The sequence below is a fragment of the Cibotium barometz genome, chromosome 24 (assembly GCF_041138505.1).
Source record: "Cibotium barometz isolate CiBa-2024 chromosome 24, ASM4113850v1, whole genome shotgun sequence".
Classification (NCBI taxonomy): domain Eukaryota; kingdom Viridiplantae; phylum Streptophyta; class Polypodiopsida; order Cyatheales; family Cibotiaceae; genus Cibotium; species Cibotium barometz.
Window position 1 is genome coordinate 35,428,100 of NC_141069.1, and position 24,344 is coordinate 35,452,443.

The 24,344-nt window shown below is 44.8% G+C and overlaps 1 protein-coding gene across 3 annotated transcripts in view; it reads left to right on the forward strand.

Moving 5' to 3' along the window:
- The first annotated feature begins 4,054 nt into the window (after positions 1 to 4,054).
- LOC147625227 (ubiquitin fusion degradation protein 1 C-like) overlaps positions 4,055 to 24,344 on the forward strand; it is a 51,380-nt gene continuing 31,090 nt past the window's right edge. Inside the window, exons 1-10 of one of the 3 annotated variants that reach the window (XM_086818496.1) lie at positions 4,055 to 4,095; positions 5,336 to 5,500; positions 5,608 to 5,724; positions 6,189 to 6,272; positions 6,365 to 6,389; positions 6,500 to 6,532; positions 19,177 to 19,298; positions 19,414 to 19,544; positions 20,541 to 20,767; positions 20,910 to 21,157. In XM_086818496.1, coding sequence (XP_086674622.1) covers positions 5,722 to 5,724; positions 6,189 to 6,272; positions 6,365 to 6,389; positions 6,500 to 6,532; positions 19,177 to 19,298; positions 19,414 to 19,544; positions 20,541 to 20,767; positions 20,910 to 21,157 — 873 coding nt within the window. In that variant the 5' untranslated portion in view covers positions 4,055 to 4,095; positions 5,336 to 5,500; positions 5,608 to 5,721. The remainder of the gene's footprint in view (positions 4,096 to 5,335; positions 5,501 to 5,607; positions 5,725 to 6,188; positions 6,273 to 6,364; positions 6,390 to 6,499; positions 6,533 to 19,176; positions 19,299 to 19,413; positions 19,545 to 20,540; positions 20,768 to 20,909; positions 21,158 to 24,344) is intronic. The other 2 variants (XM_086818495.1, XM_086818494.1) reach the window with 2 other exon arrangements.

Sequence of the window (24,344 nt, forward strand, 5' to 3'; positions counted from 1 at the left end):
ATGGATGCATATGAAGCTCAGTGTATCCAACTTTTACAAGATGCATATGATGGATACATGGAGAAATTTTGGATCTGGTTCAACCAACCTGTTAATCGAATGCTCTAATACTCCATAATCTAGAAGACAGATCCGATGGATCCGGAGGCCCCAATGGTGATGCTGAACAGTCTAAAGGGCAAACACAGATTGCAGCAGTTGGAACTCAGACAACAATAATAATTACGCAACCATCTTCATCTGATAATGGTAAAGGGCTTGTAGGGCTAAAACAAAAGATTTGATAAGGGTAAAGGATTTGTAGGGCTGAAACAAAAAAATCTGAAACATTAAAAAGATTTGCTAATTTTACATATGCAAGCTCTAGTTTATGTAACTAGAGTGAAAGATCTGAGTCATGATGAGAAGCTAGCTCTTGAAGTAGTTAACCAGCACAGCTGGAGAAAACTCAAGCAGAAAACTCAAGCAAAGATGATTATACAATAGAAAAAAGTTGGAGAACTCATTCAACAACTCTAAAAAAAGCTTAGATCTTTAAAAGGGCTAAATGATACAGCCATCAAGAAGTTGGATGAATATGAATATACAAAATGAGACAGATGGAAACATAATTCTCAAAAAGATTAGATAATTTTTAAAGGAGGGTATAAGATCAACACATAGGAATAATAATTGGGTTTTCTATTTAAGTCCTTCAACTCCCTTGCTCTTTTGGTAGCTAGTTATTGTGTCAATAGCTTATCTTCTCAAAAAGTTAGTACTTTGGAGAAATTTAGAAACATTGTTTGTGTCTCCAATAATGTGCACGATGAGGAGATCCTTACCTAAGGTGAAATCCCAACAAACAAAATCCCTTGCTCTTTTGGTAGCTAGCTATTGTGTGAATATCTTATCTTGTTAAGTAGTAATTTGGAGAAAATTGGAAGCGTTGTTTGTAACTTATCTTCTCAAGTAGTAATTTGGTGAAAATTGGAAATGTTGTTTGTATATGTATCTTATCTTACCTTCTCAAGTAGTAATTTGGAGAAAATACATTGTTTGTGCATGAGGAGATCCTTACCTAAGGTGAATTCCTGACATGCAAATGAATTGATACCTCTAGAAGTTCCCACAACCCCTAATAATCTTCAACTTTCTTTAGAATACAAGGTCTATCCCCCCATTCTCTACACTAAGTGCACATCATGCCAATTGGGCAACAAAACCATACCTGTCTCACCAAATATTGGGTAAGGCTAATACCCCTACAATTAGTCAATTGGTCAACAAGTGCGGGTCATGCCAATCGGTCAACAAAACCATGAGTGTCTCACCACACAATGGGTAAGGCCGACACCCCTAAAATTAGTTTTATCGCTAATAAAACCATTCCTAAGGCTATTGCTCCTAAGGGTACGAGTCTTGTAGATTTATATGATGAAGATTAGACCAAAGCATCCTATGAAATGAAGAAAGCTTCAAAACCCTGCCATCCAGTGAGGGTGGTGCTTTGAGAGAGAAGCATGGTCACGTACCCATGAGAACACATCTAGTTGGCCAAAATCTCTAACAAGAATACCTTGCTAACTTATTAACAAGGAAAATTTAAAGTACGTGCTAAATAACCGATTATCATCATGGATGTTCATACCATTATAGAAGGTACTCACTTCTCAAATAATGGACTTACTCATTTATTTGGTCTTGGAAAGTCCCCTTTAAAAATCACGAGAGTCAAAGTGCAATATGAAAGTTCTCGGGCTTTGGAGACCATTTATGTGGTGAGCCAAAGCCTAACCCTCTTTCTACTGGTTTGGAATAATGATAAGCCAAAACCCAATTCTCTTTCTCGTAAGATAAGCCAAAACCCAACTCTCTTTCTATTGAATTTGGGTCATAAACAGTGCTTAGCATTTTAATAAAAACCTTCGGCAAAGAGACTTCCAACCACAATATATTATCACCCATTACAAATCAAATAAAAATAACTACGAGCACTTGCATCAAGTAGGAGCCTATGAGCTGAACATAAAAAAACAAAGAGCCCCTCGTTCATTACAAATCAAATAAAAATAACTACGAGCACTTGCATCAAGTAGGAGCCTATGAGCTGAACATAAAAAAACAAAGAGCCCCTCGTTCATTTATGATAAGTGGAGCAACACCATTATGGTAAGTATGAGGATTCACAAATATGAAACTTGGTGAACAAAATTTGATCTACTTTTGTAAGGCTATGGAAAGCAAATAGGGAGCCAAGATGTTGCATGACTGTGTACATCACACTAGGACCACCACTCACATGAAGAGCTCAATAGCCTCATGTGAGTACAAGCAATGGTGAGCTCAACACAAAAAGCAAAGAGCCCCTCCCTAATTTATGATAAGTTGAGCAACACCAATATGGTGGTGTGAGGATTCATATAAGGTTGCGAAAATAGGGAACTAAGAGGTTGCACAAGCTTGTGGATCACATGAGGACCACCATTGCTCACATGAGGAGCTCAATAGCCTCATATCACCACATTTTTGCCACCTCTATACCTATATAAGGAAACTATCCCCCATAAAGATGCCTTCTAGGATGTGTTACAAAACACTCCCCACATTATCTCTCATCTCTCTTGAGGATGCTACAGATAAGTCCCATGTTGAACTTACCTTCACCCTTCATGAACCAAAAGAAAAAAATCATATGAAGTTGATGGGATTGTTCTCCAAATTTACAAAGCCATGTAGGTAGCTATAGATCCTTTATCTTTTTGCTATGGTGTAAGAGATTACCTCCATTGTCCTTGACCAAGGAGGGTAATAGTTGGAGGCCTATCACCTTGCTGAGAATTGGGTATGGAATCATCTCGAAAGCCCTCACCAACCTCCTGAAACATGTCCTTAAGTGGGAAATATCTCACGACCAGAGTTACAAGATATAAGAACAATTTTTTCTATGAAAAACCTCTTTGGTTGCCAAGAAGAAATGACCTCCTAATAAGGAAGGACATACTTTTGTTACACATGTGCTTGTCATTATTGTACCTACTATGAGAGAGGAGTTGTTCATGGTAAAAAAATGTCTTCCTTTGAGTACTTCAAAAGGAAAGAACCTCTAACAAATGTGAAACATAAATCTCATTGAGCATCCCAATTGTCAGTGATGATTTGGGCAAAGCAAAGTCATTGTTCACCTAGTTATTTATAGCCTTTGCTGCCTAGGGAAGGCCTATGGGAAGCAATTATTTTGCTCGCCCCATCCAACATTGCCCTCTTACCTTTATGCCCATGCTACACACCCTTTTCCTTAACCATCCTTTTACTTGTCATCTTGAAAAGATAGCTTGGCAACTTCCTCGTGTAAATGATCTAGAGTACGAGGAATAGAGGAGTTTTGTCATAAGATATTGGAGTTAGCAATAGGTGGCTGAGGTTACGAGATGGCTTATGGCTTATGTAGAATTTGGTACCACGCCAAATAGAATGCACGTACGTATGGGTTGTTAGACCACACTCATGGGGTAGAAGGAGATCTTGCTGGAACACATAGTCCTTGGGTTCAATCTATACCATAGACCAAGTATAAAGATCAAGGTAAAAAAAAACCCATAGTCCTCGGGTTGCCATAGATTCAATCACCATAGAGTAAATATAAAGAAGATCAAGGTTAAAAAAACCATTATTTTTTTTTAAATTTAGAAAGATGTGTTACTTTGTGTGACCATACATCTAGTTTGTTTATTTCAATGTGCTTTTAATTACATACTCTTTTGGTTTTTTATTTTAGGTAACTTGTTGCAGCTCCCTCATGAGTTCATATCGATTGAAATAATTAATGAATATGTAAGACATTTTATATTGAAACACAAATTTTTATTAATTAGAGACTCAACAATGAAAAAGTAAAAATAAATAAAAAATTCAATGGTTCATACATACTATAAAACACCTCTCTTGCCATAGGGTAAAAATAGAAATAATGATAACTAATGAAAAATAATAGTTAATATGAAATTAATTAATAGTTAATACTAAATTAAATAATGGTTCATACTTAAATAAGGAGATGGAAAGCACACATATAGAAGACGGATTGATGTGAATTCTGCACGAGCTTGGATCCAGGTACGTTGTCTGTCATATCTCCTCTGTTGGGCACTCTCAGATCGTGCTACGTCTCACCTTCTCTATCCAAATTTTAATCTCCTAACTAGCAGAACGATACAGATTTTTTTTTTGTTTTTTTGTTTTTTGCATGAGAAGCTATGGAATATACACATTTTTGAGATTAAGAGATGTAGCGCATCTTGAGAGTAATTAATGGCTTGTTTCGAAGGTTAATTCAGCTTCACCCACGTAATGTAAACAGTGGCACTGTGTTCCTATGGTTCTCTATGGGCAGTTTTACGGTTCCAAACAGTGGTGTGTTTCTATGGGTTTCTATGGAAATACAGCCATGATCATCAGCTATAGGTCATTAATCTTCCAGTAAGCTCTGGGCCGGTTTTAGGGTTCCAAATAAAGATTTTGTGTGTGTGTGTGTGTGTGTGTTTCCAGTGGTGGGTTTATATAGGTTTCTCTGGCAATACATTTCTACCTCCCTTTTTAGTACCTGTAGGCAATTAGACCTTTCAGTCCGCTGGCCTTTTGGAGACAAAAATCTCGAAAAACATCGCCTTGATAAAACTTTTGGTTCTGTTTCAAAGGAAGCACATCTTCTGGCTAAGTTTTCTGTTTTTGGGGCTTACTAGGCAGATATTGTCCATGGACATGTAGCCTGGACTCGCTGGGCAGGAACCGGCAGCCAGGCTAGGTCTGCTGGATGCCTATAACTAAATATATCATATATCTCTTCAAAGAAAAACAAAATAAGTAGGCAGATAATAATCTACACATATCAAATTTGATATGCCATGGCAATGTGAGCTTTCTATTCAGATCAAAACAAGGGCAATCTCACTACCTTATGTTGTTTTTTCAACACCACAGGACAAGACAAGTCCCACATGCCCTAAAAAAGATCAACTCTATTTCACAGAGAGTAGCAGAAAAGATATTCACCCTTTTCTAAACTCTAGCAACAAGCCAATACTTAATCACTGTCACGGGTGGCTTTTAGCAAGCCATTGAGACCTAGTGAAGTTTTCTTTGCATACTTTTGTTAACCCTAAACTCAGGTGTGTCACCGTGTGTGATCAATGGTTTGGGTCAACTTTCGGGGTGGCTTTTAGCAAGCCATTGAGACCTAGTGAAGTTTTCTTTGCATACTTTTGTTAACCCTAAACTCCGGTGTGTCACCGTGTGTGATCAATGGTTTGGGTCAACTTTGTGTCACATAAACACTTTATCCTCGCTTTCTTTGTAGCTAGGCAACAAAGGAGGGGCGAGGAGATACTGTGAACTGCAACTCCTCTTCTACTTGCTGCAGAAAGCGTCCTCAATTGTACTGCATCACATACAAACTAATTTTAAAGGAGTGCTTATAAAGCACTAAAAAGGCTAGATGTGAAGTTACGAACACACGTGGATGGTAATACTCTTACTAAATGGTTGGTGACTAGAGCGGTTAGCTCACACCCACACTACCAAGACCTCGTGTATTCAAACCTTGTTAAAAAATACATACTTGTTTTGCAGATCATGTGTTGAAGTATTGACTGAAGGGTTTACGCAAACAACTTATCTTGAAGAGGGGTTTGCAAAAGGATAAAGCTGGCGGACTTTAACCCCAACGTTCCTGACCCATTTGCCATGGTAAAGATTTGGCTTTTTTGTTTTTAAGAAGGTAGAAAGACTATTGAGGACTTCAAGATACTTGGTTAACTTGACCTTACAATTAGCTCAGTATGTTGAGGACTTCCAAATAGCTTCTTTGCCTGATTGTTAAGTAGCTCAGTATGTTTGTGTCTAGCATTAGGTAGGACTTCCACCTCTTTTTAAGCGCAAATGCTTGTTTTGCAAAGATTGCAAAATTATGCAATTAATGAGGTGGTTTGGAGTTTTATCTACAGCCATTCGGAGAGAGGGTTGGGGGGGGAGCACACACACTCACATGAACAGAGACATATATATGAATATACATGTTTGTATGTACGCAGATACATACATGTGTGCATGTGTGTGTGTGAGTGTACGTTTGGACACACATATTTAAAGCAATACTTAAACATTATTTTGGGGGAATATTGATTCAGTGGACTTTGGTGTCTGTTGTGCAGTTTTATGGAGGATATGGGGTTGGATACCCAAGCACTCCATTTGAGCAGAATTATCGTTGCTACCCAATGTCTTTTATTGATAAAGTATGCAATTTACACACATTACATACTTTCACTTCCAGGATGTTCAAAGTGTTGAATATAAGCAAATGACTTCGCTTTTTCAATTTTTGCAGCCCCAACTGGAGAATGGGGACAAAGGTAGTCTTGTTTGCTGTGTGCTGTTGTCAAAGAGGCCGTTTGTTGCTTTCAAGCTCATGTTTTCTAATGTTCACATTGTTTTGCTTGTGCTGTTTATTTGATCTTTGCAGTCATCATGCCTCCCTCAGCCCTTGATCGTTTAGGTAGTGACTTGACAACTAAGAATCATTGTGATTTAAATAAGTCTGTTTTTATGCTTTAATCTCAAACAAGTCATGGAAGTTTAAATTCTGGGTTTTAGAAACCTGAAGTTCATTGTCAAACTGTTTTTGTTACACTCTATGTTAGCTAAAAGCAGGACTAAAACTTTGCATACAAGGCCTTTGAGGAAGTATATCAAGGAGCAGGAGCTCCTGCTTGACTGCCCACCAGCTCCCCCCTCAACCCCCCAAACAAAACAAAAAAAAACTGTTTGTTACCAGCCTTTGTGCTGCCCCCCGCCCTCTGTCACTGTTTCCTCTGCTCGCTCTTCCCACCACCTCCATTCTGTTGTGATTCTTCCCTGTTGGGGATGCCTTACGTTCCGCCTTTGTTTCCCCTTCTTTTTCCTTTTTCTATTTCTCCTTGCCTGTTCGCCTTTGTTTGGGTGCTTCTTGGTTAGTTTTATGCTCTTCTAGGCAGTTGGTTGACAGTTTCTTGCTCTTTTGCTTCCGGAGGACTCCATGGCAGCTGCTTTATCTACCTGTCTGTGATTGCCCTCAACTACCAATTTCCAGAAGCGGACCTCTAGCTTCTCTCCAGCTCGGTGGCTTCATGTTTGTAAGCAGCAGACCAGCACCAGGTTAGATTCGAGACCTTGCGCAAGCTGCTCGAGTCAGTGAGTAGGGGTGCATTGTTGACATTCAGTTCCTAGGCAATGGATACATCTGGATAGAGTATGACTCAGCTGCCCTTGCAGAGAAAACCATGTCATTGAGCTCTGTTGCAATATGGGGTTCCCATGTGTACTTCACAAGGTGAAAGCATGGCTTCTCTACGGACTTAGACCCACTGGCGTGCGCAAATGGCTTTGCCATCACTGTTTGCTTTCCCGGCCTTCTCAAAGAATATCTTGAACTTCTCCCTGTGATTGGGCGCTCTTTAAGCGAGGTTTTAGAATCCCCCCAAACAGTGGAGGTCACCCTTTTGCAAGGGCACCATGGGTCTGTATCCTTGGAGTTTTCATTGCTTCACCGGGGAACCTTCCTTGCCACCTTGCGATTCCTCAACTGGATGGCTCCAACTTCTTTCTTGCAGAGGATTGAGTTCTCAGATCTACCGGGGCAATGCTTTGTTTGCCCCCAAGTCGGCTATTAGCATGCACACGCCCTTGCCGCCGCCTTGGTGAGGGGGCAGATGACAGGAGTTCTTGCAGGCGCCACCCTGGAACTCTGGCAGCCATGGAGTCCAGAGGCGCACGGCTCCCCGCCCGCAGTCCTCCCCCAGAAGCTACAACTAGAAGCCTGCCACTCCTACTCGGAGCGGGCTGCTACTGCTGGTCCTAGTAGGGGGCACTGCACGATGGGGCAAGGCTCATAGGAGAGGCTCCTACTCTGGATGGGGCCCCGTGCAGGTTGTCCACACTTCGCTGTTTCAGGAGTACAAGTATGATAGCAATGAAAATTATGACTACATTAAAGACATTTTTGTATATCATGATCTAAGCCAAAACATCTGTTTAACCTATGAGATATTACGGTCATAGCAGCTTCAGATGTTTCCGCACAAATTGTTCAAGTTGCCATGAAGAATTCTCTGCCGGTAGTCCTTTCAATTGTATTAGGTATTCGGTAATATACCCTATTTATCAGTTACCCTTGCCAACACCACCTCCGGAACATATTGGATGATACCCTCTTCATTCATAGGTGGAAGTTCGTGAATTACCTGTAATTCTTGACCAATATATTCAAATTGGAGACATGGAATACATTATGTTTTCAGGAAGTAGTTGCAGTTGATATGCAACCTCTCATCTATTTTTAACACCTTGAATGGCCCCTTTAAAGTGTGTGCCAGGTTGATGCCCCTTTAAAGTGTGTGCTAGGTTGATGCTAGTATCACCCTTGAGAGATGCATACGTAGTAATTTCAAGAACACACAGTCTCCCTCCTTGAACTCCACATGCCTTCTAAACTGATCTGTATTTTCCTTCATTTTGGCTTGGGCCTTGACCATATCACCCTTGCATTGTTGTAATATGCCCTGCATTCCTTCCATTTCCTCCTTGCTTGAGGATTGGTCTTGTCATCAAATGATATGGCCCTCAGCCATAGCCCTCTATTTATAGTGACTTTTAAGCTAGTTGGCTGGCCAGCCCTAATCTAGGGTGTTCACACCATAATAATATGCCCTCAATTCCTCCTTGCTTGAGGATTGGTCTTGTCATCATCAAATGATATGGCCTCAGCCATAGCCCTCTATTATAGCGACTTTTGGGGCAGTTCGCTGGTCAACCCTAATCTACGGTGTTGACACCATAATAATGTTGTCCACACTTGGCTGCTCATTGGGTGCTTGGACAAGAATACAATCAATTGGCACAAATGTCCCTACATACACATGAATCTGGCCACGCACTCTACCTTTGAGCTGGCTAATGGTTAGAAGCATGTCCATGTCACACCTTGGAAGAGTGTGTACATGACATCCCCTAATGCTTAACTTGGAGCACGGGTGCACATGAGAGCCCTACGCTGTCAATCCGATTGTCGGCTCAACCTTCAACATGCTGCCTCCGCCACTATCTCCTTGGGAGCTTCGAGGATTGAAACTGGTCTCTTTGCCTTTGAATGTTGGGCTAGGCATGGTATGCCTCACGGAAACCTCAAGAATTGCTGAAGCACTCAATTCATCCTCCTCCTCAATGGAATCTGCGCTTGGTCTTCAATTGTGGCACTCTTGTCAACTTCCTTTGGCTTCACCACAAATGCTTCCACTTTTGTACTTGATGTCATGAATGCAGCCATCATGCCTGGTATCTCCTCCCTTTGTTTGGCAAAAAACTCGTATACCACTTTCAAACATTTGACTAGGTGCTCTTCTTGGAGTTGTGCCACTTTCGCATTACTTCCTCATATGCCTTTCTATGAACTTCTGCACGCTCCTCAGCTTCCTATCTTCTTTCTTGCCGGAATGCATCTGTCTTCACGTTCATTTGATGCTCAAAGATACTCTTCCCAAAAAGCGTTCATGGCTACCATGAAGCATAGCTAGTTGCTTTGAATGAAAACCCACCCTTGTGAGAAACAAAATTTCAACACCTCATGGTCAAGGCAATGTCGAGAGCTTCTCAAAAGTAGGCACCTACTGGCAAAGTCGCATTGAGATGTAACCGCTCTCTACGGGAGGCCTACAAATCGGAAGATAAAACACACATTATTAGATCACTTAACCAATACAAACAATACTTGCAACATTAAAAATGGAAATGACACAGAACACTTGACACCATCACTGGGGCCAGAAAGCCCCCCCCCCCCTCTCAATACAGTTTAAATTTCTTGGAGTATTTATATGTACAAGTGCCCCAAGGCCAGATTTCTCCATAACATGGAGTGAATACAACTGAAAACAATAAGATTTCAGTCGATGAAGAATTGGTTGTCGGAGTAGACCAAATCACAGGCAGTCTCCCATCTTCACTGCGTGAACACTTGCCCCTCACTGGTCTTTCGAGACCGTGCACCAACAGGCACGCCCATACTAGCATCTGGTAGGGTGAGGCACCGTGGAGGGAGTGATACCTAGTACTCCCAAGTAAGCTTTTCTCCCAGTTTCCCTCAAACCCCATTGACCTTCACTGGCTCCTTTGAATGTGAGGGCGCGGTCAGGGTACTCACGGGGAAAGATCACCATCCCAGTGGCCTTCCATGGTGAAGGCAACCGGTGGTGATGATTGCCTACATAAGACTTGGAAAAACAACATTTAAATTTAATATTATCTGAATTCGAAATACAAAAACAAGTACTTGATTTAGATTCAAATTGGGATTTAAGGTGAGGAGATTGTCCCCCTTTAATGTGGTCATAATTCGTGCAAACAGCCATAGTCGTCGGGTACTGATGGCGAGCACAAGAGCAACAACAACCAACAGGTTGGATGGCGGGTACCCAACAGATAGCAGCCGGCGGGGACTGGAGCAGCCACAGGCGGGTATTGGCAGGAGGCGGGTGCTGATGTAGGAGCCAGGCGGGTACAAAAGCTGGTATAGGATAGCAACCGGCATGTGCTGTAGGCGGGTACAGGGACTGGAGGCGGGTGCTGATGTAGGAGCCAGGTGGGTACAGGGCAGCAACCGGCAAGTGCTGTAGGTGGGTACAGGGCAGCAGCCGATGGCGGGTGAGAGAGCGGCAGTTGATGGCGGGTGTGAGAGCCGGTACAGGGGCAGCCACAGGCGGGTGAAACCATTCCCCCCTCTCTCCAATCCAGTAGGTGCCTTCTTTCCATCAATCACCCCCACACACCATCCACGTGCTTGAGAGAATTCTTCCCATGCAATCCGTAATCTTAAATATTATTAGGCCTTAATTAAGGGTTTATCCTTGGACACCCACATTAAAAAGTGTCCAGCCATTATTTTAAATATGTGTGAACACCCAACCTTATAAATATTAAGGTTAACACTACTTTATAGATTTTACATTTGAAAAAGGCCAAAAAGGCAATACTTACCACCTGTTCACACGCCACACCAACTTGTCAGCAAACAATACACCCACGGTATGTTGGGAGCGTCCCCATCCAGCGTACTGGCGCGTCATAGCAGGCAAACACACGAAAACAAGTTTATGCATGCAAACATGAATGCATGTGCACATGTAATGGATGAAATCTCCCTTTCATGACACTTCTACAAGAATTTCTTGTCGGGCACAAAACTGGCGCGACAGAAATGTGAAGTCCTGGTCTTCGTATGGAGTGACAGTCCCATAGGCAAAACACAAATCTTGGCACGGGCCTTCCTATGGGGTGACAATCCCATGGACAAAGCTCAGCACAAATATCAGTCCTACCATGGAGTGACAGTCCCATGGGTAAGATGCAATCCTGGTCATACACGGGTGGCAACAAACGGGCTCCCGTCCATACGGCACAATACTGGTCACACACAGGTGGCACAAAACTGGTTCTCGTCCATGTGACACAAGATGACTGACCCTTTCACATGGGACACTGGCTTGGCCACATGTGAACATGGTACAATCTGGCCGCTCTATGGAGTGACAGTCCCATAGAAGTGGCTCCAGAAATGGAGATGGACCAAATGGTGACATCCCCTCCCCACCCCTCCCGGCTTCTAAACAGTTGACCTCAACTAAAAAGCCTCAAGATATGCCTGCAAAAGTTGCGGGTAATCAGTAAAATAATCCTCATCTACCCACTTTGCATCAATGGGCAAGTAGTTCTTAAATTTCATAAGGTATCTCTTGGAATGCTTCCCCATGTGTAGCTCTCTCTCCTTGTGAAATACAATCTGCTCTGGCTGGAGGATCTCGTCAAGCTCATCAATCTCGGGTGGATCTTCTGTGACAGGCTCTTCCGGATCTGGCTCCACATACTTCCGCAAAAGACTCACGTGAAAAGTATTGTGAATCTTCTAATGATTGGGTAAAGCAAGCCTGTAGGACACTTCATACAGTGGTACAGCAGGCCGTGTAGCTCTTCTCCTATTCCTTGTGCTGGTTGTACAGTGGACAGCAGCCGGTTTTAGCTCTCTCTTCAGTAGGCCGTATAGTGGTACAGCAGCCAGGCAGATTCTTTCCTCTCTTGTTCTATCACTAGCAACCAGCCACACACCATTAGAACCACCCTCACGACCACCTCGTACCATCATCCATTTCACTAAAGAGTTGGAGGATATATACACAAACCATGTCTATGAGGGGATACTACATCTAGATCCATCAGCACCTCTATCGGCACTCACGGATGGACTTACGTCAGTATTGCATTCAGCAGCCATGGAGAGCTTCCCCCACACTACACATGGCATGGAGAGCACCCGTTCTAGGACTATGCCCCAGAACCGTTGGTATGATAATGAGTGCCGCCAGTTACGCAGACAGCTACAGAGAGAGCTGGGCCAGATTACACTACGCCAGGCTGGACGACAGATGTCCGCCCTTACTAGACGTAAGAGACGGGCATATCCCCCATGCCCTATTGGAGCTGACCACTCACATCTTGTTCTATCACTAGCAACCAGCCACACACCATTACAACCACCCTCACGACCACCTCGCACCATCATCCATTTCACTAAAGAGTTGGAGGATATATACACAAACCATGTCTATGAGGGGATACTACATCTAGATCCATCAACACCTCTATCGGCACTCACGGATGGACTTACGTTAGTATTGCATTCAGCAGCCATGGAGAGCTTCCCCCACACTACACATGGCATGGAGAGCACCCGTTCTAGGACTATGCCCCAGAACCGTTGGTATGATGATGAGTGCTGCCAGTTACGCAGACAGCTGAGAGTACAGAGAGAGCTGGGCCAGATTACACTACTACGCTAGGCTGGACGACGCCCTTACTAGACGTAAGAGACGGGCATATCCCCCATGCCCTATTGGAGCTGACCACTAACATCTTGTTCTATCACTAGCAACCAGCCACACACCATTAGAACCACCCTCACGACCACCTTGCACCATCATCCATTCCACTAAAGAGTTGGAGGATATATACACAAACCATGTCTATGAGGGGATACTACATCTAGATCCATCGGCACCTCTATTGGCACTCACGGATGGACTTACGTCAGTATTGCATTCAGCAGCCATGGAGAGCTTCCCCCACACTACACATGGCATGGAGAGCACCCGTTCTAGGACTATTCCCCAGAACCGCTGGTATGATGATGAGTGGTGCCAGTTACACAGACAGCTGAGAGTACAGAGAGAGCTGGGACAGATTACACTACGCCAGGTTGGATGACAGATGTCCGCCCTTACTAGACGTAAGAGATGGGCATATCCCCCATGCCCTATTGGAGCTGGCCACTCACATCTTGTTCTATCACTAGCAACCAGCCACACACCATTAGAACCACCCTCACGACCACCTCGCACCATCATCCATTTCACTAAAGAGTTGGAGGATATATACACAAACCATGTCTATGAGGGGATACTACATCTAGATCCATCAGCACCTCTATCGGCACTCACGGATGGACTTACGTCAGTATTGCAGTCAGCAGCCATGGAGAGCTTCCCCCACACTACACATGGCATGGAGAGCACCCGTTCTAGGACTATGCCCCAGAACCGTTGGTATGATGATGAGTGCCGCCAGTTATGCAGACAGCTGAATGTACAGAGAGAGCTGGGCCAGATTACACTACGCCAGGCTGGACGACAGATGTCCGCCCTTACTAGACGTAAGAGACGGGCATATCCCCCATGCCCTATTGGAGCTGACCACTCACATCTTGTTCTATCACTAGCAACCAGCCCCACACCATTACAACCACCCTCACGACCACCTCGCACCATCATCCATTTCACTAAAGAGTTGGAGGATATATACACAAACCATGTCTATGAGGGGATACTACATCTAGATCCATCAACACCTCTATCGGCACTCACGGATGGACTTACGTTAGTATTGCATTCAGCAGCCATGGAGAGCTTCCCCCACACTACACATGGCATGGAGAGCACCCGTTCTAGGACTATGCCCCAGAACCGTTTATGATGATGAGTGCTGCTAGTTACGCAGACAGCTGAGAGTACAGAGAGAGCTGGGCCAAATTACACTACGCCAGGCTGGATGACAGATGTCCGCCCTTACTAGACGTAAGAGATGGGCATATCCCCCATGCCCTATTGGAGCTGACCACTCACATCTTGTTCTATCACTAGCAACCAGCCATACACCATTAGAACCACCCTCACGACCACCTCGCACCATCATCCATTTCACTAAAGAGTTGGAGGATATATACACAAACCATGTCTATGAAAGGATACTACATCTAGATCCATCAGCACCTCTATCGGCACTCATGGATGGACTTACATCAGTATTGCATTCAGCAGCCATGGAGAGCTTCCCCCACACTACACATGGCATGGAGAGCACCCGTTCTAGGAGTATGCCCCAGAACCGCTGGTATGCAGTGAACCTTGGGAAAACCAAGGTTATGATCTTCCATACATCGCCAGCAATGAGGAGATCTGTTTTTATGTTTGAGGGAAGCCAAGTAGAGGTCTCTACATCTTATGTATATTTGGGGATTACATTCACTAGCAGAGCCGGGCAATTCTCTATGACGTAGGCAGCCCATGATCGACTCACCCGAGCCTATGCAGCCTTGGCTATGCTAGAGAGACAGAGCCATTAGGCACATTTCCAAGAGCCCCGTACAAAAGGGTGGCTTTTTGACACTTTAGTCACCCCAGCCCTGATGTACGCAGCCCCAGTTTGGACACCAGGCTTGGCAGCCTCCACATGGAGCCAGATAGAGCGCCCACAGGTCATACTGCTATCCCGGATGGTTTGTAGCAAGCCATCCGTTCCCCATGACATTGTGAGAGCAGAGATTGCTGCACCACCACTCTTTCAGACAGTATGTTTCTTGCACAGACTCAGTGACATGCCGGTGGACCGACTCTCGCGCATTGCTTTTGAGGCATTCAGGCAGCTTGTAGAGTCAGGGGATAGTCGCTCATGGTATACACAGGTAGTCCAGCGGCTCCAGAGTTTTGAGTATGATATGGACCGATTACCACCTACCGAGTATGATCTACATGCCCCACACCTCTCCCTCTCACACACTGAGAGGAATAGAGTCATCAGGCAGGAGCTGATTCAGAGACATATCATGCGCACATGGGTGACACCATCAAAGCCTCTTCGCACGAAGATGGCATACTACAGAGATCATTTCTTGGTGCTGACTTATGATGGTTTCATTCAGAGACCGCACTACATGGATCTATATCTTCCACATGCTCTGAGAGTAGTGATTGGACAGCTCCGAGTTTCATCACCCCCCCTGGAGATTGAGGCTGGACGAGCAGCCCGCATCCCGCATCCCGCGGGAGGAGAGATTATGCAGAGAGGTTGTGGAGAGCGAGTCACACTTTGTATGCAGATGTCCATATTATGATGGGATCAGAGCCACCTACCCTACTCTCTTCAGGGGAGGAGACACATCTTTTCAGTCCATCCTACAGATATCAGACCAGACCAACAAGTACTTGGGCGCTTCTTACTAGAGATATACAGACACAGAGAGCAGTTACTCAGTCAGGAGAGAGGAGAGTCCAGATCCGACAGACTCAGCTGACTGATTTCTTCCAGAGGACAGCCATGCTAGATCCCACAGTGATGGGCCGAGGAATCATTTTGAGGAGAGCAGAGGAGATTTGAGCATTGCGGCGTCCACGAGCGCCCGGATACCGACCTTCCCATAGACATTGACATATGATCAGGGACATTCAGGCATGACACTAGAGGCGACTACAGGAGAGAGGACAGCCAGGACCCATTGATCTGGTGGCCATCTTGCATATCATTACAACTGGTGTTGACATGTATGATATATTACACCCCCCCCCCTCCCCCCCCCCTCACCACAGGATGGAGCTGACTAGGAGCATGCCTGCACTAAGCATCGTTGTATCACCCTGGCATATAGTTGTGCATTTACCCGGTAGTGCTCCATCCTTATATATGTACATACATCCCGACCTCATAGTAGCAGTTTTCTTTCAGTTTTCTTCCAGTTGTTGTATTGTGCACTGAGCACCATTTGATACTCAGAGATACCACATACATTGTACATGGTTTTGTCTCATAGGCCAGTTCTCTTTGGCCTGAGAGAGACGTTAATACAATCTTTCTTTCTTTCTTTCTTTCTTCAGCACTCCCTCCTGATCATCGATTCCGGGATTGTGTTTGAGGGTATCAGGGACTTTGAGAGCTTTTCCGGGGCTGTTTTGGAGAAATCTGGTAACTGTTCTGAGAGCCCTTCTAGGAATGATTTGAGGCTCCGTTCTGGGGGCTGTTTTGGCACGGATTTCGGGGCTGGATTTGGCACCATATTGGGCTTTTGTTCGAGGCTGATTTGCACTAGTTGTGGTGTTGATTAGTACCTCAGATCTTTGAGCATGTTTTTGCTGAGCTTTGTGGAAAATCCGGTGCAGGATTGCACCCGCACCTTGGTTTATCTGTATCAGTTTATTCATTGGAATAAAACAATTTAGGGGGGGGCCGGCCATTCCGGCTCAGTGTTGTGTTCTCTTTGGTGTTTTTCATGGTTATTCCGCTGCGTCCCAAAGTTTGTTTCAGTACTATGCTATCTGGCGGTGTCCCGAGTGTTCAGGGGTTTGTTTTCATAAGTCTGGACCGGTCTCTATCTGGTATTATGAAGTGTTGGTCTTTCTCTCCGGGTCCCCTATCGGTTTCATAGGAACCAGCTCCCAAGTTCTATTCCGCTCAATAGAGTCAAGCTCTGCTTCCATGGCCCGCTTCCCTAATATGAGTAGGTTTCGAGTCCTTTTGGATGCGTGACATCAGTGCATATTTAATGCACAGGTTCTCTTGAGATGATGTCGTGGTACGCAACTGCTCTGATCGACGGGAACCCCCTGTTGGAGGTGAAGACAACCGTGTTAACCCTGAGTCTTGAAATGTCTAGTATAACCAATTGGGAATCTGAGATCCCCCCTCCAAAGTGGAACCTTGCTCGTGAGATGAAGCCTGCTGTGGAGCATCCACCAAAATCTCCTCCTCTTGATCAATGTTAGATAATTCCTCCGCCTGAGGTGCTCGAGGATCCTTCGGGTCAAGTTGAGGAAGAGGATTGGGAAGAGTGCATAGGTTCAAGATTGGACATCATTGGTGCTTCTACAACAGTGTACAGTTCAACCCAACTCTTGGTCTTCAGAGGTCTTGCGTTTGGCTTATCGTTAGTCACACCGTCAGTCTCTTCAAAGATAATAAAGCAAATACTATCTTGGTAACGGGATAGGGGGCCCTTCAGTGGGTAATTCAGGACCCCATACGGTGTACAGTTCTCATCTATCTCTCTCTCCCTCAGATCTCTTAAAAGTTTGAAGTCTTAAAGTGGATTGCTAAACTCGCGAAACTCAGGATACAGAAGACGGTGTGAGCATTTGTGTGACAAGATCCTCCAATACGAATACTTCCGCTGTATATTACAAAATCCTCTCTAGTCTTCCTGACATAGAGGGTATTCTTTGTTGGACTGTTATAAAACCCCAACCAAGTATGCATGTATCTTCTCGTACAATGTTCTAGGAGCTTGCTTAAGGCCATACAAAGCCTTCTTTAATGTGCACACTTTGGTTTCCTGACCCTTCTAAACAAAACCTCAAGGCGGAGATACATAGACCTCATGCAAATCACCATTCAAGAAGGTGGTTTTGATGGCCAATTGATTCACATTCCAACCATGATGTGCTGCCGTAGCAATAATACACCTAGTGGTGGTCATACGAGATGTGGGAGCAAAGGTCTCATCATTGTCTATGCCCTTTAGCTGAGCATAACCCTTTGCAACAAAGGGTGTGACTATGAAGTCGTGTGTAAAATCCACTTGTGGGAATACCAATGTTGCACTCCGGGCTAATAACTTGACTTGTAGGTTTATTCAATCATTAAAGCGGGTGATTGTCGGTGTCGAATCTGAATGGGCTCGTTAAAGCAAGCTGCTCTGAAACGATGTCTTTGATATTGCTACAGTCAAGCAAGACTACAACTGGGAGGCCGCTCGAAGTGCCACGATACTTCATGAGTTGTCCTTCCGTACTTGGAGTCTCGTCCACCTGATCTTCATGCTTCTGGGAGATTCTCTCTTGTGGAGGTTCTAGCACTTGATGGGTTTCCTTCTGCTGAGCTTCCAGAGGCTTCACTAGTTCGGCCATGACAACCACTACCCGGGTCGTTTCTTGGGGAAAGTACTCGAGGTATGCTCCATCGTGTGGCACCACAAACAATTACTGTCACATTGATATTGAGCCTTTTGTTTATGGTCCAACTATCCACCCCTTGTGCTTTCTTGGGATTTCTGGTCTGAGGTGAGCTTGGGTGTGTTCATGGATGGCTTTTAGAGCCTGAGGCTCCGGAAGCTTGTCTTGGGGCTGCTCCCGTCTGGGCCTGGGTATGGCCCATGCACACGCATTTGATGCCATGGTGCTTGGGGCTGAACGGTCTTGGGCTTTCCACCACTGTACTTCATCTCAACACTTTGTGTAAGCGAGAACGTGTCACACATGGGCCTCCTAGTTATGTGTGTAGAGTTGCTAATTATGTTTGAAGGGATTTGGGGCTTGTGTGAACAGCCAAAAGCTATGTTTTTGATCACATGGTATGGCTGGCCGGGCTAGTGGTTATCATGTGTCTGTTCAGTGTGGAGCTGGCCTTGTGGCAGTATTGGTTGGGCCTAGGACGTGCTACAGGGATTAGGGTACTGCTGGTACACAAACTTATTAATAAGTGTGGACACCAAATGGGCACTGGACCAGATTTTTTGCATTAAAACATTGTCCTTCATCATGGATTGTGGTCACAAGGACCAGTGAACATGTGCATTTTTGTCTTCCCGGGTTGGGGGGGCATAGTGTTCCCATTTTCATCACGATTGTGATGCAGGGTTCTTTACATACGAAATCTTTTTCCCTCCCGCACACAGACTTAGGGTCGGTCTATATAGTAAAGCAAGCACAGAATGGAACTAGGTAGTTGCTTAATCACGCTTCAAGTTACCACATAATTCAGGCTAACAATGGTATTGGTTTTTACTCTCTTTGGCAGCATCTTTGCGCATAGATTACCCTATGTTGTTTGAGTTGCATAATCCTGCAACAAGCCGTACTTCTCATTGTGGAGTTCTGGAGTTCATTGCTGAAGAAGGGATGATTTATATGCCCTATTGGGTAAGGGTCATCTCTATGCTGTGAGCAGCTGTTTGTTGATATAGTCCTACTATTGGACTTAATTTTCATATAACGTGTTGTGCAAGTATTCATTCTTCACCTTGTTTTGTTTTAGATGATGGAGAACATGCTACTTTCAGAGGGAGACATAGTTAGAGTGAAAAGTGCAACCTTGCCAAAGGGAACATATGTTAAGCTGCAACCGCATACGAAGGACTTTTTGGACATCTCAAATCCCAAGGCTGTGTGAGCATTCTCTCCTAGATTGTGACTCAACGTTGTACCTAGATGAGTACAAATCACACATACACCAAGCATGATTACAGTGCCTTTAAAAATAGCACTCTGTGACTATCCTGTAGGAAATGTTTCAGGAGAATCTAGTCTGAGTCATGTATACAGATGCCAATACGTTTTTATACATAAACGTGCACCTTCTTGTAGGCAATGCGAATGAGCATTTTGATGTCATAGCCAAGCTAGCGGACCCATACGATGGCACCAAACTGTAGGGAATGAGATTTAAAGCTAAGATCTTTCACTTTGGAGTACCCTTACTTCAGCATATAGCAAAGCTTTGCTAGTAGAGTCTTAGGAAGGCAAGACTGCACTCTTCCTCTTGTTGCCTTTCCAATTACGTGGCAGGTGGCACATCAATTTTCTTTATTAGTTCCATTTATCTGTAACTATGGTTGTGACTAGTGAACAATGAGGGAGTCTTGAGAACTAGTTGCCAGCTTCCACAATGACTGATTTATCAACCCTGTAACAGTTCTCGTGTATCCCTTCTAGAGTGGCAGGTAGATACCCAATAGATATACCTGCAGTTAGATACTTCTTAGATTCCATTTTTAATTGTTATTCTGAGGACTTGATGGGCACATGGAGGAGGTGACTTTGGAGGAGGAGGGGAAAGACTAGTAGATAGAGTTGTAGAGGAGACCTTACATGGCATTGGCTGTGGAGTGACTGTTTGCCTACATGTGCACTGAGGGGGATTTGTGACAGGATGCAAGTGGACTTGAGGCTAGTAGAGCAACCAGGGGTGGTCCAAAATTTAAGCGGCATCCATGGTGGCAGGGCCAATCCTCGGATGGCTTATTTATTAATTATATCTGCTTCTTGGATTGGTTTTTCATTGCATGTAGGCTTCCCAGCACTAGGCTTTCATATAAGGATGTCACCGTGTATGTGTCCGCTCCTTCAGGAGAATCTGATTTTCAAATTTTGAAAACTTTCCAGGTTAGAAACCACACTACGGAACTTTTCGTGTTTGACAGTAGGCGACAATATTATGGTTGCATATAATAACAAGAAATATTATATTGATATCATAGAGGCAAAACCATCAGCTGCAATCTCCATCATTGAGACTGATTGTGAAGTGGATTTTGCACCTCCTTTGGATTACAAAGAGCCAGAGCCAGTCCAACCTGCTGCTGTGTCCGGTAACACCACCACTTCTCAAGGTACTTTCTGTTAATTCCTCCTCCTTAGGAGACAGTTGCTTCTGATTTTTGTAGCTGCTTTATTGCTCTACGCATGTTTGTGGTGGGATTTATTTCTCTACTCTACATTTTTGTGGTGCTTATTTGGGCAATGATTCCTCAGCTTCTCAAAATCCGGAAGATTCCGAGGCGGAAAAATTCAGTGCTTTTACAGGTGTCGGGAGGCGACTGGATGGAAAGCCTTTGAAGTACTCTGTTGCACCAGAGAATGCTTCTGCAGGATCCACATCACAACCACCAAACCAGAAGACGTTGGTGGCTCCAGCTGGAACGTCTGGAACCGGCCCCAATAGACCACCTGGAAAATTGGTTTTTGGTGGGGGTAATGCGAGCGCTAATGTTTCTGTCAAGGTATGAAAAGAAGTAATCTATTCAATTTTCATGTGTCGTACCTGCACCCTTTGCTTGCATAGACCTAGAAAAATGTCGCTGGCTGTAGGGGTCAGTGGGTGGCTGCGCTTGTGTATGTGTGTGGGGAGAGAGAGAGAGAGCGAGAAAAAAAGAAAGAAAGATATATAATGTCTGCAAAAGGCCCGAAGGGCCTATGAGACCATGAATAGTACAATGATACCATGGGTATATAGTGCCATGGAAATACTAAAAAAGGACGTGAAAACTGAAAACTGAAACATGACTCTATAAGCCTCCTAATGGCAGATGTGGCTATGGTGAGGGCAGGGCATGTTGCTCGAGAATCTCATTGATCTGTCTCTATGTGGTGTAGATTCTCGGTGATCTGGGTCCAAGGGCATTGGCATGTAGGATGAGTAGGCTTGCCCACATGGTACTCCTCTGGGAAGTGAATATGGCCCCTGTGTACAGCTTGTTGGGATCAAGGTCTTGTGTGTGTGTTTGTTTGTGTGTATGTGAACCCACTCTTAGGAGGGGCTAACATAATATCTAGATATTTTATGTGTTTTACGTAAGCAATGATGTCATGAACCCACTCTTAGGAGGGGCTAATATAATATCTAGATATTTTGTGTATTTTACATAAGCAATGATGTAATGAACTGAACCTTTATACCTATAAAGGTATTGTACTTGGTTGAAGAAATACACAAGTCACATCATTTGTAGTCGTGCAAATACTCTCTCTAAGAGCTTTGTTCTCTCTGTTTCTCTCTCTCTCCCCTACACTATTTGGGTTATACATCGATGAGGTGGCTGACTTCATTGGTCACGGTGGTGGGGACGGGTTAGTCATCTCAGGTACCACAGTCCACACTATGCTATATGCAGATGATATTATTCTGGTCTCTGAGTCGCAGATGGGACTACAGCACCATCTCCATGCACTCGACGACTTCTGCACACAGAGGGGGCTTACAGTGAACCTTGGGAAAACCAAGACCATGATTTTCCACACCTCACGGCCGGTTCGACGACAGGCCATCTTCACACTAGCAGGAGGACAGGTAGAGGTGGTAGACTCATATGTGTACTTGGGGATTACATTTACGACTCCGCCAGGAAGATTTACTATGGCACAAGTAGCCAAGGATAGACTCACACGAGGGTATGCAGCTCTGGCCATGCTAGAGAGACAGTGTCACCAGGCACACTTCCAGGAGCCCCGCACGAAGGGGTGGTTGTTTGACACACTAGTCACCCCTGCTTTGATGTATGCTGCGGCAGTATGGGCACCTGGGCTCGCCACCTCCACATGGTCTCCGATAGAGGCGCCTTAGATTCTCATGCTCTCACGGATGATCCGCAGCAAACCCTCCGTCCCACATGACATTGTTCGGACGGAGTTTGCTGCACCTCCTATGGTAGTAGAGGCCCTCTTCCAGACGATCTCCTTCATACAGAGGATCAGAGATATGCCATCAGATCGACTCTCACATAGAGCTTTTGAGGCATCCAGGCAGCTCGCAGAGAGTGGAGGTAGGAGATCATGGTATTCACAAATGATACAGTGGCTCACTCAGCATGGTCTTGACATAGATCACCTGCCACCTTTCCAGTATGATATACATGCACCACACATCCAGCTCTCTCACAGTGAGAGGAACAGAGTCCTTCGGCAGGATTTATGGCAGCGATACACTCAAGAGACTTGGATTACACCCAGTCAGCCTCTACCGCTGAAGATGCTATACTACAGAGATTAGTTTATGCGTATCTCAGCGGATGGATTCATACAGAGACCTAGATACATGTATGTGTACATGCCTCACAGTGCCCGAGTGGCGATTGGCCAGCTCAGAGTGTCATCACACCAGCTTCAGATTGAGGCAGGTAGGGCAGCATGGATCCCCAGAGCAGAGAGGATATGCAGACTATGCCAGGAGGAGGTTGAGAGTGAGGAACATTATGTATGCAGATGCAGAGCATATAGTATCATTAGAGAGAGATACACCACCATCTTCAGTGGACATCCCTCACTCCGCCAGATCATGGAGTCCGTAGACCAACGCAGATTTGGCCAGTTCTTGCTAGAGACAGAGCGCCACAGAGAGACACTGCTACGGACTCATACCATAGGGAGAGGTGGGCTCCAGCTCCAGCTCCAGCTCACTGATTTCTTCTAGAGATCTATCCCAGTGCCTACCCTGACACAGGAGGGGGTTACACTTCAGCGCGCTGCGGACCTCCGAGCCAGACAGAGACCGAGGGCACTAGGCTACCAGACTCCCAGACTACATCAGAGGGGGATCACAGAGATACGGGCTCGACATCAGCACCATATCCAGGAGCGGCTAGCTCACTTACACTCACACCCGGAGATCATAGTCCGAGGTATTTTTGCCTTGCCATCGCCTATGTATCACATATTACACCCCCATTATGGTACTGGTTGGAGCTAGACAGATCTGCATTGCATTCTTGTATACCCTACGCATATAGGTTGCATACTGAGCCTCTAGCAGTAGTGCTCCATCCATCACACCCCCCCACTAGCTCAGTACTTTCATAGTTTATTTCATGTTCATTTTGTTCTTTTTTTTTTCTGGACATCCATAAGACATTGACAGTTGTACATTGATTTGTCTCATAGGTCGAGTTCGGCCTCTAGTAGACGTTAATACAGCTTTCTTTCTTTCTTTCTTTCTTCTCTCTCTATCCTTCTGCATACACACAGAAGTCATGGAGATTTTTTTGTGCTAACCCTAGTTTCAACATTTGGTATCAAAGCCACCTGCCCATCGACCTGAACCACTTTGTCCGCCTCTGCAGCGCTACGTGAACATTTGCTCATCGTTACCCATCAGCGTCATCATCTGCTCATTGTCAGCCCATCTTACACCGCTGTGTGCGTTGCAAGCGCTCCCCGCTTGTACGCCGATTTCAACAGCCACCTGGCCCACTTGTAGCAGCCACTCAATATTGACCTGCAGCTGCTCCTCCACGTAGGCCCATCTGTGAGCTTTTGCATATTGGCACGCCACCTCCTGTTCGCCTCTCGACTGTAGCAGAACTACATCAGCAGCAACATGTGTACTTGCACATTTCACATCAATAGTCAATTTGGGGCATGTCAGAAATCTGGTAAAAGTTGTCTAATTGAAGTCTCTGCAAGAGGTTTTTTCGA